General features: G+C 38.6%; 1 protein-coding gene across 1 annotated transcript in view; it reads left to right on the top strand.

Annotated features, from left to right (window-relative positions):
- DNAJC5B (DnaJ (Hsp40) homolog, subfamily C, member 5 beta) overlaps nt 1–18,468 on the top strand; it is a 59,751-nt gene that overhangs the window by 23,392 nt on the left and 17,891 nt on the right. Inside the window, exon 2 of the mRNA XM_006860054.1 lies at nt 15,085–15,298. Coding sequence (XP_006860116.1) covers nt 15,085–15,298 — 214 coding nt within the window. The remainder of the gene's footprint in view (nt 1–15,084; nt 15,299–18,468) is intronic.

Here is an 18,468-nt window from a genome sequence, read left to right as displayed (position 1 = left end):
CACATTTTTCTTCATCAAATCCAGCTTCTCTGATTATTTGTTCAGCATACAGATTGAATGAGTATGCTGAAAGAATACAATCCTGGCTCACACCTTTCCTGATTTTAATCAATTCAGTATTTCCTTGTTCTGTTCACACAACTGCCTCTTGGCCTATGTATAGGTTCCTTATGAGCACAATTAAGTGTTTTGGAATACCTATTCCTTGGCAACATTATCCATAGATTGTCATGGCCCTCACAGTTGAAAGCCTTTGCATAGTCAGTAAAACACAGGTAAACATCTTTCTGGTATTCTCTGCTTTTAGCCAAGATCCATCTGATGTCAGCAATGGTATCACTCATTCTACATTCTTGTCTGAATCTGACTTGGACTTCTGACAGCTCCCTGTCAATGTACTATCACAGCCTTTTAAAAATTATCTTCAGAAACATTTTACTTGCATGTGATATTAATGATATTGTTTGATGATTTCCACATTCTGTTGGGTCGCCTCTCTTTGAAATGGGCACAAATATGGATCTCTTCCAATCAGTTGGCCAGGTATCTCTTCCAAATTTCTTGGCAAGGATGAGTTAGTGCCTCCAGAGCTGCATCAGTCTGTTGAAAGATCTCAATTTGTATTCCATCAATTCCCAGAGCCTAGTTCTTTGATACTTCCTCAGTGTACCTTGGACTTCTTCCAGGACCATTGGCGCTTGATCATATGCTAACTCTTGAGATGGTTAAAATCCACCTTTTTGTTGTTGTTGTTGTTGTTTTTGGTACAGTGAATGTTAATCCCCAAGTAAAGGGAATGCTGGGCCCAATGATAATTCTATTTCAAATTTTTTGAGGAAGTGTCATGCCATTTTCCACAGTGGTTGTACTATTTTACAATCATACCAGCAGTGTATAAGGGTTTCAGTCTCTCCATGTCCTCAACACATTTGTTGTTTTCTGTTGTTTTGAACTTTGCTATTAATGCTTGGGTGATATAATATCTCATTGCTTTGATTTGCATCTCTCTCTAATGGCCAAGAGTTCCTAGCATTTCTTCATATGTTTGTTGGCTGCCTGAATGTCTTCTTTAGTGAAGTGTCTGTTCATGTCCTCTGCCCTTTTTAATAGGGTTATTTGACATTTTCTTGTTGATATGTTAAAGCTTTCTATAAATTTTAGCAATTAGTATCTTGTCTGATATGTCATTGCCAACATTTTCCCCCAATCTGTGGGTTCTCTTTTTACTCTTTTAAAGAAATCTTTTGATAAGTGCCCAATTTTTATGAAGTACCAGTCATCTACTTTGTCTTCTGCTGTTTGTGTGTTTTCAGTTATGCTTACTAGTATATTTATTCCACATGTTAGGGCTCCCAAGTTTGTCTCTATAATTTTTATAGCCTTAGGTGTTACAGTTATGTCTTTGATCCATCTTCTGCTCATTTTTGTATATGATGTGAGATATAGTCCTGTTTTATTATTCTACAAATGGATATCCAATTTTGTCAGCACCATTTGTCAAAGAGACTATAACTTCCTCACTTATTGTATTTTGGTCCTTTCTGAAAGATCAACTGTCCACATGTGGATGAATTTACTTATGATTTTCAATGCTGTTCCATTGGTCTGTATGTCTGTCATTGTACCAGTACGAGGTTGTTTTGACTACTGTAGCTGTGTAGTAGGTTTTGATATATGGAAGTGAGAGGCGTCCTATTTTGTTCTTCTTCTTTAGTAGTTTTTGCTTGTCCAGGGTCTCTTTCCTTTCCATAAAAAGTTGTTGATTCGTTTTTCTATCTTTTTAAATAATGATGCTGGAATCTGGATTGGGATTGAGGTATATCTATTGATTGCTTTGGGTAGTTTTGACATTGTCACAATATAAATCTTCCTATTCATGAGCATTGTACATTCTTCCATTATTGTAGGTTGCTTGTAGTAGTGTTTTATAGTTTTTGTTGTATAGGTCTTTTGTTTCTCTGGTTACATTTATTTCTAATTACTTCACCTTTTGGGTGGCTGTTATAAATGGTTTCCTGATTTCCTTTGTAGAGCTCTCTTTGTTAATGTAAAGTAATCTGACTGATTTTTGTATGTTGATTTTGTACCCCTGACCAGTTTGTTGAATCTTTCAATGAGTTACAATGGATTATTTTTTGCCAAGTCTTTGGAATTTTCTAAGTATAAGATTATATCATCCACAAATAGAGAGTTTTACTTTTTCTTTGCTGAAAGAGACATAAAGGAATCCAGATGAGCAAAGAAAAAGTAAAACTCTCAATTTGTGGATGATATTATCTTATACTTAGAAAATTCCAAAGATTCAACAAACTGGCCAGGAGTACAAAATCAATATACAAAAATCATTGAGCTCAAGGTCAGCAGTTCAAAACTACCAGCTGTTCTGTGGGAGAAAGATGAGGCGGTCTGCTCCCGTAAAGATTTACAGCCTCAGAAACCCTGTACAGGGTCGCTATGAGTCGGAACCGACTCCACAGCACATAACAACAGCAACATTTATTCATTGCACAAATATTGCATCAGTACTTACTTTGTGTATGATTGTACTAGGATGCACAACAAGGAGTACAACATAAGCTTTTATCTTTTGCTGTTAAGTGCTGTCAAGTCTGTTCTGACCCATAACAACCCTGTATAGGGTTGCATTATGAGGATTTAGTAGTCAGGCAGAGAAGCTTAGACTCCCTTAGGGAGGTGGGTCAATGTGTTTCAGATTTCAGTAGTATGTCATTAGACCCCATATAAGAGAAAACAAGTCTTGTGCATACATAACATTAAGTTAAACTCTTTAAAGCACAATACAAAACTGAATATGAATCGTATGGTGGTGGTGGTGGATATGTGCTGTGGAGTCAACCATAAATCAAGCCACATTTCAAATATAGCCAATGATTGTCAGTGTTTTTTGGCCATCAGATCCAACTCTGGAACTTTTTTAAAACCTGAAGATGTTCCAGATCTGTTGTTGTTATTGCTATTAGATGCCATTGAGTCTGCTTCAACTCAAGGTGATTCCGTGTACAACAGAACAAAACACTGTCTGGTCCTGTGCCATCCTCACAATTGTATTGTATTTCAGCTCATTTTTGCCACTGTGTTAATCCATCTTGTTCCAGACTAACGGAATCAGAATTTCCAAGAGTGGGGTCAGGCATTTGAGTCTAAAAAACAAAAAAAAACTTTCATAGATGATTGTTAATACCAAATGTTGAAAGCTACTGATTTAACTGGTGGACAGAGGGAGAACCACAATCATAGAAGATTATAGCAATGAAAAGATTGTCAATTTTGTTCTTGGTTCATTTATGAGAGACAGCCCTCCTTTGGTTTTCAAGGACTAAATAAAAGCCTGTATCTGATGTTTCCACACGTCTCAAGTTTTTGCTCTTATTTAAAGTATGTTCAAGCATATGCCTAATAAAGTCAAGTTAAAATGTACTCCAGAAAAATTTGAGGAATTCCTTGCCAAGGAATCAGTAAATACAGACATGTCACTGTCCAGATTGTCACTAGAGGGCAGCACATGACTCTTGATGAAGTTCTATATGAGGGAAAAGACCAATTCTCGGACACAGATCTTCATTTATGATGTTGTTGTCTCATCCCATATGTTTTGAATCATGAATTTGACTGTTGATCCTGAAAACCAGAAAAGACTCGTAACTGTTGCTGTGGTGAGCTGCTCAGAGATTCCATCTGCACACATGATAAAATCATGTTATTGTAAACTGCCATCAAGTCAGTTTGACTCATGGAGACACTGTCTAGGGTTTCTGAGAAGTGACTGGTGGATTTGAACCACGAATCTTGTGGCCAGCAGTCGATTTGTTGTTGTTAAGTGCTGTTGAGTCGATTCCGAATCATAGCAACCCTGTATAGGGTTACTGAGGAGCAGACAGTGAGCTTGAACCGTCAACTTTGCAGTTCAAACTGACTTTGCAGTCTGGTGCATTAACCTACAATGCCACACTACGACTGTGTTAAAGAGGGCTTCAGAGTGCCTGTGGTGGGACTTTGGTGGTCAAAGTACTTTAATGATATATTATATTAGTAGATTATCCAGAAATAACTGCATAGAAGATAAAATTGACAGCATTATTTGAAGCCAATGATACTCCAATTAGACTGTTCTGACCTTTACTAGGTGTGTACACAAGTTCAGGGGGTACCAAGTTATCAGTAACTAGGTAACTTATACCAGTTCTTATAAAACACCTAGAAAAAGCGATCTATATGTGTATATTTACATCTGTGTATACCACGACGGCTTTTGAAAGTAAAGCATTGTTGACTGGGCCAAGATCTGGGAGAAGAGAAGGTGAAAGGTTGAGCAACAGTTTAGACAGCTCTACAAACTCTTCAATGACACCCCCAAATCCCAATCCATTGCTGTTCTGATTCATGGTGATCACACATGTTACAGAGGAGAACGATTTCACAGGATTTTCTTGGCTGTCATTTTTAGAAGCAATCTACAAGGCCTTCTTCCATAGGACCACTGGGTGGGTTCAAATCCCTCACCTTTAGAAGTTGAACACAAACTCTGTCACCCGGAGACCTGGCCCAACAAAAATGGGATTCATAATTTTATTGAGACTCCAAAGTACTGTATTCCAGAAGAAAGAGTCAACCGGAAGTATATCAGTCATGACTGACTGCAAATTCAGTGGTTCCCAATGAACAAAGTCCCCTGGTATTCATGCACTTGTGAAGTTCTCTTTAATCTGGACTGACTCCATTGATCTTTAGTTAATAGAATGTGGCAAAAGTGGTGCTGTGCTTAAGTCTTTAAAAAGCCTATCAGCTTCTGCTTTTATAATTTGATTTAAAGTAGATACCATTTGAGAAATCTGATTATTCTGAGATCATACTGTCAGGAGCCCCACCTAGCCATGTGGAGAAGCCACCTGGAGAACAGAGTGCCCTAGCCAACAGCCGCAGGGAGCTCCCAGCCATTTGTTGTTGTTGTACCGCCCACCTTGAGATTCAAAGGACTTTGCAGTGTGGCACATTAACTCACAGCGACACACCAGGACTTCTCCCAACCATGTTGTTAAATGTTGTTACATCCAGTCGATTCTGACCCATAGTGACCCTGTATAGGGTTTCCGAGGAGCAGCTGGTGAAGCTTGAACCACCCACCTTGCAGTTCAAACTGACTTTGCAGTCCAGCACATTAACTCACAGAGCCACACCAGAACTCCCAGCCTTAGCCAGCAGACCAATTTATCAGCATATGAATGAAGCCATTTTGGAGATAGATACGTCAACTCCTATTGAACTGCCCCAATTGATACCTGGTGTGGCGCTGTAGCATAAGCACTGGGCCAGAAAGTCTGGTTTAAACTCATCATCAGCTCCTCAGAAACCCTATACAGTGTCCTTATGAGTTGGAACTGACTCAATGGCACTAAACAACAGCTGATACCAAATAAAGCAGAGAACAACTGTTCCCACCAAGCCCAGTACATTTGCAAAGTTGTGAGCAAATAAATAAAATACTCGTTATTTTAAGATACTAAGTTTGATTGACAAAGGAGCCTTGTATGCACTGTAACTGAATTTTGAGTCATCTGGGTCATCCAGAATAAAATCTCAAACCCTAATACTGGACTAGGATTCCTGGTGTGGCACTGTGGGTTAATGCGCTGCACTGCAAAATCTGTTTGTACTGCAAGGTCAGTGGTTCAAGCTCACCAGTTGCTCCTCAGAAACCATATATAGGGTTGCTATGAGTCAGAACAGACTCAAAGGCGCTTAGCAACAATGTTGGATTAAAGTAATCTCAGTGTTGCATGTTCCTACAGGCATTTATAAAAGGAAATAAAGATATGCTCATAACATTTTCTATGAACAAAGATCAGCAGAAATTAGGTAAAAGAAAGAAAACCATGAAAACTTCAGATATTAGAATTTGCAGATACATGACTTATAATAACTATGATTAAGAAGATGAACTATAAAATTGAGAATTTTCACACACAAAAAATGAGACTTATGAAAAGGTACATTTCAGATTTGAAAACAGAAATTCTACACTGAAAATGTACAACAGCTAAATTAAGAATTCAAAGGAAGCGTCTAACAGTTTTAGAGCGCTGATAGGAAGGTCAATCAGGAGAAAATTACCAGACAGAATGATAAAAGGATGAGAAAAGAGAGAAAAGGTAAGAGACACTGAGGATTCATAGGGCATCCAAGTATACTCATAGATATATGAATCTGAAAAGGAGAAGAGAGAATGGAGGGGAGGGATCCATTTGAAAAAATAATCTATGTGAATGTTCCAGGTTGATGAAAGATATAAATCCACAAATACCAGAAGTCTAATAAAAGCCAAGCAAAATAAATAAGAGAAATCTTTGCACAGAAGCATCACACACAAACTGAAAATCAAAAAGAAAAAGTGTTGCAGGAACCATAGCTTTCATTCCCTGCCAAAAAAAAAAAAAAAAAATGAGACTAATGTCTGATGTTCAACAGAGATAATGGAAGCCAGATATAGTACACTGAAATCTGCATGAGATAAGAGAGAATAACTGACAGCTTAGAATTGTATATCCAGGGGGAAATGCTTCCAGAATGAAAATGAAGTAAAGATATGTTAAAAACAGAAACCTTTAAAAATTAATCATCAGCATGTCTGCAATAAAGAAGATACCAAAGAGTATTTTAAAAGTAGCAGCAAGAAAACCTAGAATGAAAAGGATATACACACTATACATAGATAGTCATATGCAGAAAATAGTTTTTTAAAAATCTTATAAATTTTTTAAATCAACCCAAAATTTGATTAAAAATAAAAGAAAACTAAAAAGTGAATAAACAAATGATATATGTGTCAGCCTAAAATGATATATGTGTTAGTCTAAAATGTGGCACTGTGGATTCATGTGCCAGGCTGCAAAGCTGTTTGAACTGCAAGATCAGTGGTTCAAGTTCACCAGCTACTTCTTGGAAATCCCATACAGGGTCACTATGGGTCAGAACTGACTCGATGGCACTTCACAACAACAACAACAATCAGTGATTGTTATTGTTGAGTGTTGCCAAGTTGGTTCCAACCCATAGTGACCCTGTACAGGGTTTTTGAAGAGTGGCTAGAGAGCTTGAACCATCGACCTTATGTTTCAAACTGACCCTATAGCCCAGCGTATTTGCCTGCAGGGCAGCATGAAGATTCCAGGAAAACACAAATTAAATCACAATAGGATATATGTGTGCAACCACAGGACTGACAAATATTAAACTGTCTAGCAAACGTTAAGGAGTGTGTGCAGCATTGGAACTGAGATAATGGATTCTTGCATTTTCACTTGGGTTTTACCTCAGTCTAAGAAGGCACAGGAATTCACAAACAATCAGATGTTCTATTTCCATAGTCTCTTCACTTTCCATATGCATGTTGTTGTTAAGTTCCATTGAGTCAGTTCTTACTCATAGTGATCCTGTATTGGGTTTCCAAGAAGCAGTTGGTAGGTTAAGTCTAGTGCTTATCCTACAGCACCAGTTTGTCTTCCTTTTTGGATGCTGGTTTACCACTGTTCATTTCTCTGTCTACTACCAGTATTCTTCCCATTAGAGTCATTTTTTTTACCCCAGAAAGAAGAATCTATATCTACTATTACTCAGATTTTTCTGTCTTGTAGCAGATGCTGGCTTGGTTATAGAGGTAATTTTAAATATTCAGCTACTAGCCGAAAGATAAGTAGTTCAAACCCACTCATAGACATTTCAGAAGACAGGTGTGGGGCTCTGCTTCTGAAAGGTCACACAGCTTTAGGAACCCTATGGAATTGTTCTATTCTGCACATGTGGGGTTACCATGAGTTTGAATCAGCTCATTAACAACTAACAACTACAGGTTACAGAAAGGACAGTGGGGGCTCAGTTGTGGTTCAATGGCAGAATTTGTACCCTCCAAGCAGGAGACCCATTTCTATGCCAATCTAATGCACCCCATGCACAATAAGTGCTTGTTGGTTGTTAGGGATTGGCACAGTTTTCAGTGGAACTTCCAGACAAACTAGGAAGAAAGGCCCAGTGATTGATCTTCTTCTGAAAACCATCCTATGGATCACAACTGTCTATTCTGCAGTTGATCCTGGGGATAGAGCCGGGCCACGTCCTTTCTGTTGTGCATGGGGTACTGTGAGTTGGGAGGCAACTCAATGACAGCTAGAAACAGGATATAGGAAGAAATGGATGCTTCGCCTTCCCTCTTCTCTTTTGTCTTAGGCTCACTCAGGTGGTTTTCTTATGGGACATTGGAGTAAGCAATGTGATCAAAGGAGTTAAGCTAAAAGTCAAAATGATGAAGGAATCTCTAGAACTGTAAGTAGCAGAAGGGAATTGGATTTGTGTTGTGCAGGGAAGGTCAGCTATAGACAAAATCAAGGCCTGATGGAACTTAGTACCCTGAGGTTCAGATGCCAACTTTCCTAAACAAGAAGGTCTCCATTGAGAGCTCAACTCTCAAGACATAGGTTTGGTCTAGAGCTGGGGCAACACGATCAGAATCAGGCCAGAAGTGATTCCAAGACTGGCAAATTACTGTGGAAGGTAGAGCTCATCTGAGAATGTTAGGTAGGGCAAGGAAAAGATCAAGGCAGGACATTTTTGACAGTTCTTAGAATTATCCTTAAAATAGGTAGATATTGGGGGGAACTTAAATAATTAAGAATATAAACACTATGATTATCTTAACTGCCACTCACTGATTTTACTGAGTAATTAAGTTGGCAGTTGACAGTGGATTTTGAAGTGAAAATTAGAGGCACTACATGCTATTTCCTTTATTAGCTGAACAGAAAATTTCAACGGTCAGCTTGAGAAGATAAAGTCAAATATTATAATGAAATGTGCAAAGACCTGGAGTTAGAAAACGAACATGCTCAGCATTTCTCAAGCTGAGGGAACTGAAGAAAAAATTCTAACCTTGACTCGCAATATTGAAGGATTCTATGGGCAAATTATTAAATGATGTAGAAAGCATCAAATGAAGATGGAAAGAATACACAGTTACTGAAAAAAAAAAAAAGAAAGAAAAAGAAATGGTTGATGTTCAACCATTTTAAGAGGTAGCATATGATCAAAAGTCAATGATCCTGAAGGAAGAAATCCAAGGTGCATTGAAGGCATTGGCAAAGAACAAGGCACCAGGAACTGATGGAATACTGATTGAAATCTTTCCGCAAATAAACGCAGCACTGGAGGCACTCATATATCTATGTCAAGAAATTTGGAAGACAACTATCTGGCCAACTGACTGGAAGAGATCTGTATGTGTGCCCATTCCAATGAGAGGTGACCCAACAGAATGTGGAAATCATCGGATGATATCATTGATATTTCATACAAATAAAATTTTACTAAAGGTAATACAAAAAATGGCTGCAACCATACACTGACAGAAAATTGCCAGATACAGAAGAAGGATATCATTGCTGATGTCAGATGGATCTTGGCTGAAAGCACAGAATACCAGAAAGATGTTTACCTGTGCTTTATTGACTATGCAGAGTCTTTCAATTATGTGGGCCATGACAAGCTATGGACAATACTGTGAAGTATGAGTATTCCGGAACACTTAATTGTGCTCATGAGGAATCTGTACCTGGACCAAGAGGCAGTTGTTCAAAAAGAACAAGGGAACACTGAATGGCTTAGGAAAGATGTGTGCCAGGATTGTATTCTTTTACCATACGTATTCAACCTGTATTCTGAGCTAATAATTTGAGAAGCTGGATTATATGAAGGAAAATGTGGCCTCAGGATTGGAGGAAGACTCATTTACAACCTGCCTTACGCAGATGATGCAACCTTGCTTGCTGAAAGTGAAGAGGACTTAAAATACTTAATGATGAAGATAAAGACCACAGCCTTAGGTATGGGTTGCATCTCGATGTAAAGAAAACAAAAATCACTACTGGACCAATAAACAATATCCATATCAATGGAAGAAAGGTTAAAGTTGTCAAAAACTTCATTTTGCTTGGATTAACTGTCAACACTCACAGAAGCAGCGGTCAAGAAATCAAACAATGTATTGCATTAGGCAAATCTGCTGCAGGAGATCTCTTTAAAGTGTTGAAGAGCAAAGATGGGGACTAAGGTACGCCTGACCCAAGCCATGGTATTTTCAATAACCTCATATCAGTGAAAAGGAAGGCTGTAGAAGAATTGATGATGCATTTGAATTATGGTGTTGGAAGAGTATATTGAAAGTACCATGGGGTGCAAAAAGAACAAACAGATTTGTGTTAGAAAAAGTACAGCCAGAGTGCTCCTTGGAGGCTAGGATGGCCAGACTTTGTCTTTCATATTCGGATATTTTATCATGAGAGACCAGCCACGGGAGAAGGATATCATGTTTGGTAAAGTGGAGGGTCAGAGAAAAAGAAGGAGAGCCCCAATGAGATGGATTGGCACAGTGGCAGCAGCCATGGGTTCACAACAATTGTGAGGTTGGCCCAGGACGGGGCAGTGTTTCGTTCTGTTGTACATAGGGTTGCTATGAGTTGATACTGACTCAATGGAACCTAACAACAACAAATGCTATTTCTTCTATTAACTAATAACCATACTAGATTAAGAGGTGAACACAGAGTATAGAAAAGGAGCCCTGGTAATACTGTGGGTTGGGCTTTGGGCTGCTAGCCAATGTGGTTCAAGCCCACCAGTGGCTCTGAAAGAGAATGTTTAGAAAGATTTAGAATTAATCACAAGCTCATAGTCGGGTTGAATGTTATCTCATTTTTAAAATATAAAATTAGAAATTTAAAGAAGGATCTTTAAAACTAATAAGTGGCTATTAAATTTTAAATAAACTCTAAGAATTCCTAAATTCCACTAGCATTTCTTTTCCTTAGACAATTCACGAGGGGACAGGTCACTGATCAACTACCTCCTTCAGCAACTGTGTGATTTTGGCATGCACTTCTTGCTAGCCATATTTTCTGAAAATATTCAGAACCAAGTGTATTTGCCAAGAGGAGTTAAAATGCTGCTGACGGTCAGGAATTGGACTTGTTACAAATGGAGGTGTTCCAGCTCTCTGAATTTGCCAGCTCCATTGTTAGAGAAGTATGATAAATGGAACTCATGTGTGTGTCTTTTATGTAAATTGACAAAGATCCAAACAGCTTTAAAAATGACTGGAAGCCAGGTTTCTCTGGCTAAGTCTCGGGTAGTGGGCAACAATCTATACCCAACCCTAGAAACAAGGGAAGGCTTGTTGAGGCATTTTCCAGGGAGTTCTGTCTTTCAAAACACAGGCACACAAACAGATCATTCATTTGATTGGCCTGAACATTATCTCTTTGCAACTATTCATATTGCAATTACTATTCCAGGGCAGAGAGTGAAAATTCCAGGAATATTATGTCATTAACACAAATGTGCTTTAAGGAACCACTTGAGGATTTTCTGATGATGATTTATGCAGTTTAAGGACTTTTCTACTTTCTGTCTTCCTCCCCTGCCCTCCTCCCTCCTCTTACTTGGTGCTGGACCATTTAAGGAGACAAACCGAACTTCTTCCAATTCAAAGGTGATTCAATATTAGAACATCAATCAATGATACCACATTAACAGAACAGAGGAACACACAAAGCTATGATCACTTCAATTGATGCAGAATAGACATTTGACAAAACCAACACCCAAAGTCTTAGGCATGACTGTTGTTGTCAAGTGCCGTCAAGTTGGTTCCGACCCATAGCGACCCTGTATAGGGTTTCCAAAGAGTGAATGGTGAGCTTGAACCGCCAACCTTGCAGTTCAAATGACTTTGCAGTCTGGCGCATTAAACCACAGCGCCACAAACTCAGCTAGCTTCATACTCAATAATGAAAGCCTGAAAACTTTTTTTCTAAAATCAGGAACAAGACAAGGATGACTGCTTTTCCTTCTGCTTCTTAACATTGTACAGGAAGATATAGCCAGCACAATTAAGCAAGAAAAAGGAGAAGGAGAAGAAGGTGTTGGAGAAGGGAGAAAGAAAAGGAGGAGGGAGAAAGAGGAGAAGAAAGGGTTTCCAAATTGAAGAGGGAGAAGCAAAACTATCTCTATTCACAAATAATATGTTGACAACAACAACATATTTGGTGGTGGTGGTAAACTCCCTAAGAAGCTAGGTGAGCCAATAAAAGAATTTAGCAAAGTCACAGGACTAACACACAAAGATGGGTTGTTTCTATATGCCAGCCATGAACAATCTGAAAAGAAAATAAAGCAATTCCATTTCAGATAGCATCAAAAAGAATAAAACAACTAGGAATAAATTTACCAATTAAAGGTAGCCATTTTCTTGTTTTAGTGTGAGGTTAGTTGCTGCAATTCTTACTTTTCAGAGTTCTCACAGAGTTGATCTTACAGATTTCGTCTTTCTTTGCGGTGGAATTGTTATTGTTAGATCTGCTCATGTTGCCATTTTCCCAGAATTCCCCCCAATCTTTTTTTTTGTAGTAAGACTATTCTGTACATAATCTAAAAAAGTAAAGCAAATGTCAAAAAAGAATCATTTGTGTTATTAGAAGAAAATTCCATAATAAATTCTGCACATAAATATGTCTTCAATGTTTTCCATCTATAAGAGTTCATAAATATTCCTAATATATGTCTCAAAAAGAAGAAAGAGAAACGGTTTGGCTAAACAAATTTAAAATGAGCTACTATTTTACTCTTCTTGCTTGTTCTGTGTTTAAAATTAGAAGGGATTATAAACTATCATTTTATTCTTTTAAATATTTTGGTGATTTATAAGTATCCTGATGCTGAGTTGCTTAATTATTTATGTTCTTCCCAATCAATTATACTTTAATTCCTAAAATAGATTTCATGTACTGAGTCTAGCCTGTAGGTTGATTTTTAAGGTATATTTTACTTTTCTGGACTTTCCTCTTATTACTCTATTAAAATGAAACAAGCTCATTTAAACCAATGTGATAAACAAAAGCTTAAATGTACCCCATGGATACCTATAATTGGCACAGAAGGGAGATGGAGACTCAAAAAATTAATTGATATTGTTGTGGGGAATAAAAAAAAAGACCACAGATCCAATTTGAAACAAAGCTTTAATCATTATCTGCCTATTGGGAGAAATGAAAGAATTAATCCCCAGCCATATCATCCATCTGATGTATTCTTATTCTCTTTTATACTTGAATCTTATCGATGTCTAAAAAACACCCCATCTCCTTACAGCACACACAACACCCCTTAGGCCTTGCTTTGTGATCCACAGAGGAGAAAGGACAGATACCTAAGTAAATTTCTGTAGATTATTTGAAATGATAAGGTCTGTCATGTTTGGGTTCCTGGCGTAGGACAATAAGCACTGATCTGCTAACTATTAGGTGTTGTTGCTAAGTGCCATTAAGTCAGTTCTAACTCAAGTCATAGTGACCCTGTCTATGGTTTCCGAGGAGCAGTGGATGGGTTTGAACTGAGGTCCTTGTGATTCACAGTCTAGTGCTGATCCTACAGCACCACACCAGGAGTTTCAAACCCATTAGTCACTCCTGAAAACACTATACAGATTGCTACAGCTTCAGAAACACTGTACAGAGTCGCTATGAGTCGGAACTGACTCCATGGTACTGACTCAATGGCACTTAACAACAGCAACATCATAAAGTTTAAGGAGCCTCAGTGGTGCTGTAAGATAAGCACTGGGCTGTTAACCACAAGATTGGTGATTCAAACCTGCTCCTCAGGATGTACGGGCACAGAAACCTCCTATAGGGTCGCTATGGGTCAGAATCCACTCAATGACAGTAGGTAGTAGGTATCATCATGTTTGTTCAAACTCCAAAACCAAACCAAACTCACTGCTGGCTAGTAGATTCCATTCCAAGTGACCCTATGGGACAGAGTAGAACTCTTTCTAGGACTCCGGGATTCTAAATCTTTACCAGAGCTGCTAGCAGCCTCATGTGTCTGCCTCAGAGTGACTGGTGGATTTGAACCACTGACCTTGTGGTTATCAGCCCAATGCTTAACCCATGGCACCACCAGGACAATGCTTGTTCAAAGGAATTCTAGATTTGTTTGATAATTGAGTTTCTACTTTTTTAGACTATTAACTTCAGTTACTTCTGGAAAGCTTGATCTCCTACCATCTTAAGGTTCTAAATGAAATTTTGGTGTGAATTGGTTCTGTTGCTGGACCATCAGTGGTCGCTGAGTGTTGGAGTGAGCTGCTGATCATCTTCTCATTGGTTTCTAGTCCAGAGGCAGTCAATACAACTTCCAGGGAAAGAAAATCTACACTTATTTGACAATAGTAAACTATCTATGGAGAATGCCTTTGAGCATTTTTGTTGTTTGTTAGGTGCCATCGAGTCGGTACCGACCCATAGTGACCCTATGCACAGCAGAACGAAACACTGCCCGATCCTGGGCCAACCTCACTACTGTTGCAATGCTTGAGTCCATCGATGCTGCCACTTGGACAATCCATCTCATTGGGGGTCTTCCTCTTTTTCTCTGACCCTCCACCTTACCAAACATGATATCCTTCTCCAGCGACTGGTCCCTCCTGACAATATGTCTGATGTATGTTTGGCCATCTTGGCTTCCAAGGAGCACTCTGGATGCACTTCTTCCAAAACGGATCTATTGATTCTTTTGGCAGCCCATGGCACGGATAGTATTCTCCTCCAACACTATAACTCAAAAGCATTATTCTTCTATGGTCTTCCTTATTCACTGTTTGATACGAGAGAACTATTGCTATTATACCTGCACATTATAAATAAGTAGCATTGATTGAAGCATAATTGCTTAGTTAGCAACTATAGAGAATAAATGTATCACTTCCCAGTATTTGCACAAATAAAGGCTGTACAAGTAAACAGTCCTGGTGTAGCGCTATGGGCTAATGCATCAGACTGCAAAGTCGTCGTTTGAACTGCAAAGTTCAAGCTCACCAGCTGCTCCTTGGAAACCCTATGCAGGGTCGCTATGGGTCAGAATTGATTTGACGGCATGTAACAAAAACAAATGAACAGTGCCTTTCTAAACTGTCTCCATGATTCTAGTCAAATCACACCTTTTTTTTTTTTTCCATTTTAAAAGAAAATTGGCCCTGAAACATCATCCAGACAAAAATCCAGATGACCCAAGTGCAGCTGAAAAGTTTAAAGAAATCAACAATGCCCACACAATACTTACTGACATGTCAAAGAGAAACATATATGACAAGTATGGATCACTGGGACTCTATGTGGCAGAGCAATTTGGAGATGAAAATGTTAATACTTACTTCATGCTGTCAAGCTGGTGGGCAAAGGTGAGTCCGATTCTTTTTTCTTCCAAAACAATTTCCAGGAAGACCATGGATTATTTGCTCGGTAGACACCATCTCAAATAGAGTATATCTTCGTTATTCTTAGATTCTTGCAAATAAAAGGAAACAATGTTTCCATCCAAAGCTGTTATTTGAAGATAGCTTTTGCTTTAGCTCATCAAATAATTATGAAATACAGCATGGTTTAAAGTACTTCTAGATATTCATTATGTTTGAGTTTGGAGCATCAAGTGACTTCTGACTGCCCTCCCTCCTCCTCTTATAATGACTAATTAAAACGAACTCATTGCTTAAAACCAAAAATAATTTATTAGTGTGACAGTGGTTTAGTAAATAGTACATGAATATAGAATAAATTTGGTCATGTCCTTAACTATCTATTGTTGTTGTTAAGCGCCGTCAAGTTGATTCCTACCTATAGGGACCCTGTATAGGGTTTCTGAAGAGCTGGTGAACTTGAGCCACCGACCTTGCAGTTCAAACAGCTTTGAAGTCTGGCGCATTAACCCACAGCGCCGCTCCAGGACTCCTAACTATCATTGTTGTTACGTGCCGTCCAGTCAGTTCCGACACATAGCGACCCTATACAGGGTTTCCGAGGGTGTTAATATTTACGGGAGTAGAAAGCCTCATTTTTCTCCCGCGGAGCGGCTGGTAGTTTCGAACCGCTGACCTTAAGGTTCGCAGCCCGATTCGTAACCACTACGCTACCAGAACTATCTATAGCATAGGCTAATCAGCAGCAAGGATCCTTGGGTTGAGTTCCTGGTGATTGTGCTGAGGCTTCGGTGGAGCCTGTTGTGAGATCATAGAAAAGGAGATAAGGGGAAAGGTGAGAATTAAGTAGCGGGGGACAGGAAGTTCGAGAAAGAAGGAGCGAAAATGGACATCTGTCAGAAAAAAAAGCAACCCTTTTAAGGACTTTATGTACAAAGAATTGACTTCTGTACAATAAATTTTATTTGGTTTCCTAGGAATTCCAAGTATAAATGTGTTTGGTGATGGTTTAATATTTGTGTATAAGTTTTAGTGTCTATCTTCTGATAAAACTATATTTTATATATACACCAAACATCAGCATCTTTTGTGGACAGTTTATTCCAAATTCATATGCATTGTCAATAATAATAATTACAATGAAATCTCCAAAAAAGAAGCTTTCATACTTAGTAGTACTCTAATGCTTATTTTCTTCCACTAAAATTTTGTTGTTGCAATGTGCTGTAGAGTTGGTTCTGACTCATAGAAACTACTAAAATAAATTTGCTAAATTGAAGAGTTTCATTTATGCAGGAAAATAAAGTGTTCTTGTACATGAGTACAGAGAGTCTGCAATCTAAAGCCTCAGTTGTCTTTTGCAGCCACCAGAATTTCTTTTTCCTAAGGATACCTGGGGTCCTTCTGTAATCTCCCCTTTCTCCTCTTTCTCAGTTGCTGAAGGCTCAAGTTCCTGTTAAATGCAGTTGGAACTTGGAATGGTAATGCACGTACTGATATTGGCATTTATAATCATAAGGTTGACTATTTATATCATAGTATAAAGGAGCTCTGATGGTACAGTGGGTTAAGCACTGAGCTGCTACTGTAAAACTGGAGGTTCAAATTCACTAGCTGCTCTGCAGGAGAAAAATGAGATTGTCTGCTTCCATAAAGATTTACAGTATAAGAAACCCTATGGAGCAGTTCAACTCTGTCATGCAGTGTCACTATGAGTCAGAATCATCTAGAAGGCAGTGGGTTTGTTTGGTGTATTAGCATCACAGTACAGGCTTTTGGGGGCTTGCCTGGGAGCCTAACCACAAGGTATGTTGCCCTTTCCATGGGAGTACAGATAGTTGCACACTACCATGAAAAATGAGAATAGGTTTTCTTTTACAGGACATAGACAAAATTGACCAAAATTCAGTAGACTAGCAAAATCTGTTCACTGATGTAAAAGACATTCAAAATAATTCCTAATATGAATATTTAAAATTGAAGCTACATAAAAGTACACCTTACCTTAGTGCTTCAGTCAAAGCCCAATTGCATGACCCACAAGAGTGATCTGGTTCCGAGTCATCATTTATTAAACCTGAATTACTTAAAGAAATCAGTGTACCATCACTGCCAAATGAGTAGAAGGAAGGGAATAGTAAAAACCAGAGCAGATCAACAAAATTGAAAACAGAATTAGAATAGAGAAAATCAGTGAAACCAATAACTTGTCCTTTGAAAAGATCAATTAAATTTATAAATGTCTAGTCAGTGGTTACGAATCGGGCTGCGAACCTTAAGGTCAGCGGTTCGAAACTACCAGCTGCTCCACGGGAGAAAGATGAGGCTTTCTACTCCCATAAAGATTTACACCCTCGTAAACCCTATACAGGGTCGCTATGGGTCGGAACCGACTCGATGGCACATAACAACAACAACAACAAGGCATACTAACCAAGAAGGTGGGGACAAAAGGAGAGATAAGATGCACACACCCACACACTATTTTAAAGTTAACAGACTTGTGCCAGTACCATCAATTATTGTTGTTAGCTGTTGTTGAGTTGATTCCAACTCATAATCACTCCCTGTATGCAGAGTAGAACACTGTTTCAATGTCATGACCTTTCAGAAGCAGACCTCCAATCCTGCCTCAGGGTAGGTTCCAACCTTTCTGTTAGCAGTTGAGTAATTAATGTTTTGCAACACGGAGAGACTCCTAGTTCTTTTATAAGCACTGTAAGGAATGAGGCAAGGCTATTTCATGCAGTAAAGTAGACAATCTATTTGAGATAGTTAAAAAATACAGCTATATGTATGGTAATCAACTTCTCAGAGAAGACAATAGTGTAGGAGTTGCCTGTTAAAGACTAAAAGGCCTCAGTGGATAGAAAAACAATGAGCATCTGAGCCATGAATTAGTACAGCACAGGAAGGCCTTGGTGTTTTGTTTTCAGACCAGTTTATCTGAGCCATGAAAATAGAGTGTCTATTGGACTTCAAACCACAAAGTTGGTGGTTCCATTCCAGCAGTTACTCTTCAAGAGAAAGATGAGACTTTCTGCTCCTGCAAAGATTTTAAGCCTCTAGAACCCTATACAGGGTCACTATGAGTTGGAATGGACTCTACAGCACTTAACAACTACAGTGACAACACAAAGAGATTAGAAGTGTCA

This window comes from Chrysochloris asiatica, unplaced genomic scaffold, assembly GCF_000296735.1.
Source record: "Chrysochloris asiatica unplaced genomic scaffold, ChrAsi1.0 scaffold00036, whole genome shotgun sequence".
Lineage (NCBI taxonomy): Eukaryota > Metazoa > Chordata > Mammalia > Afrosoricida > Chrysochloridae > Chrysochloris > Chrysochloris asiatica.
Note: the sequence above shows the minus strand (reverse complement) of the source record. Positions and strands in the feature narration are given on the sequence as shown.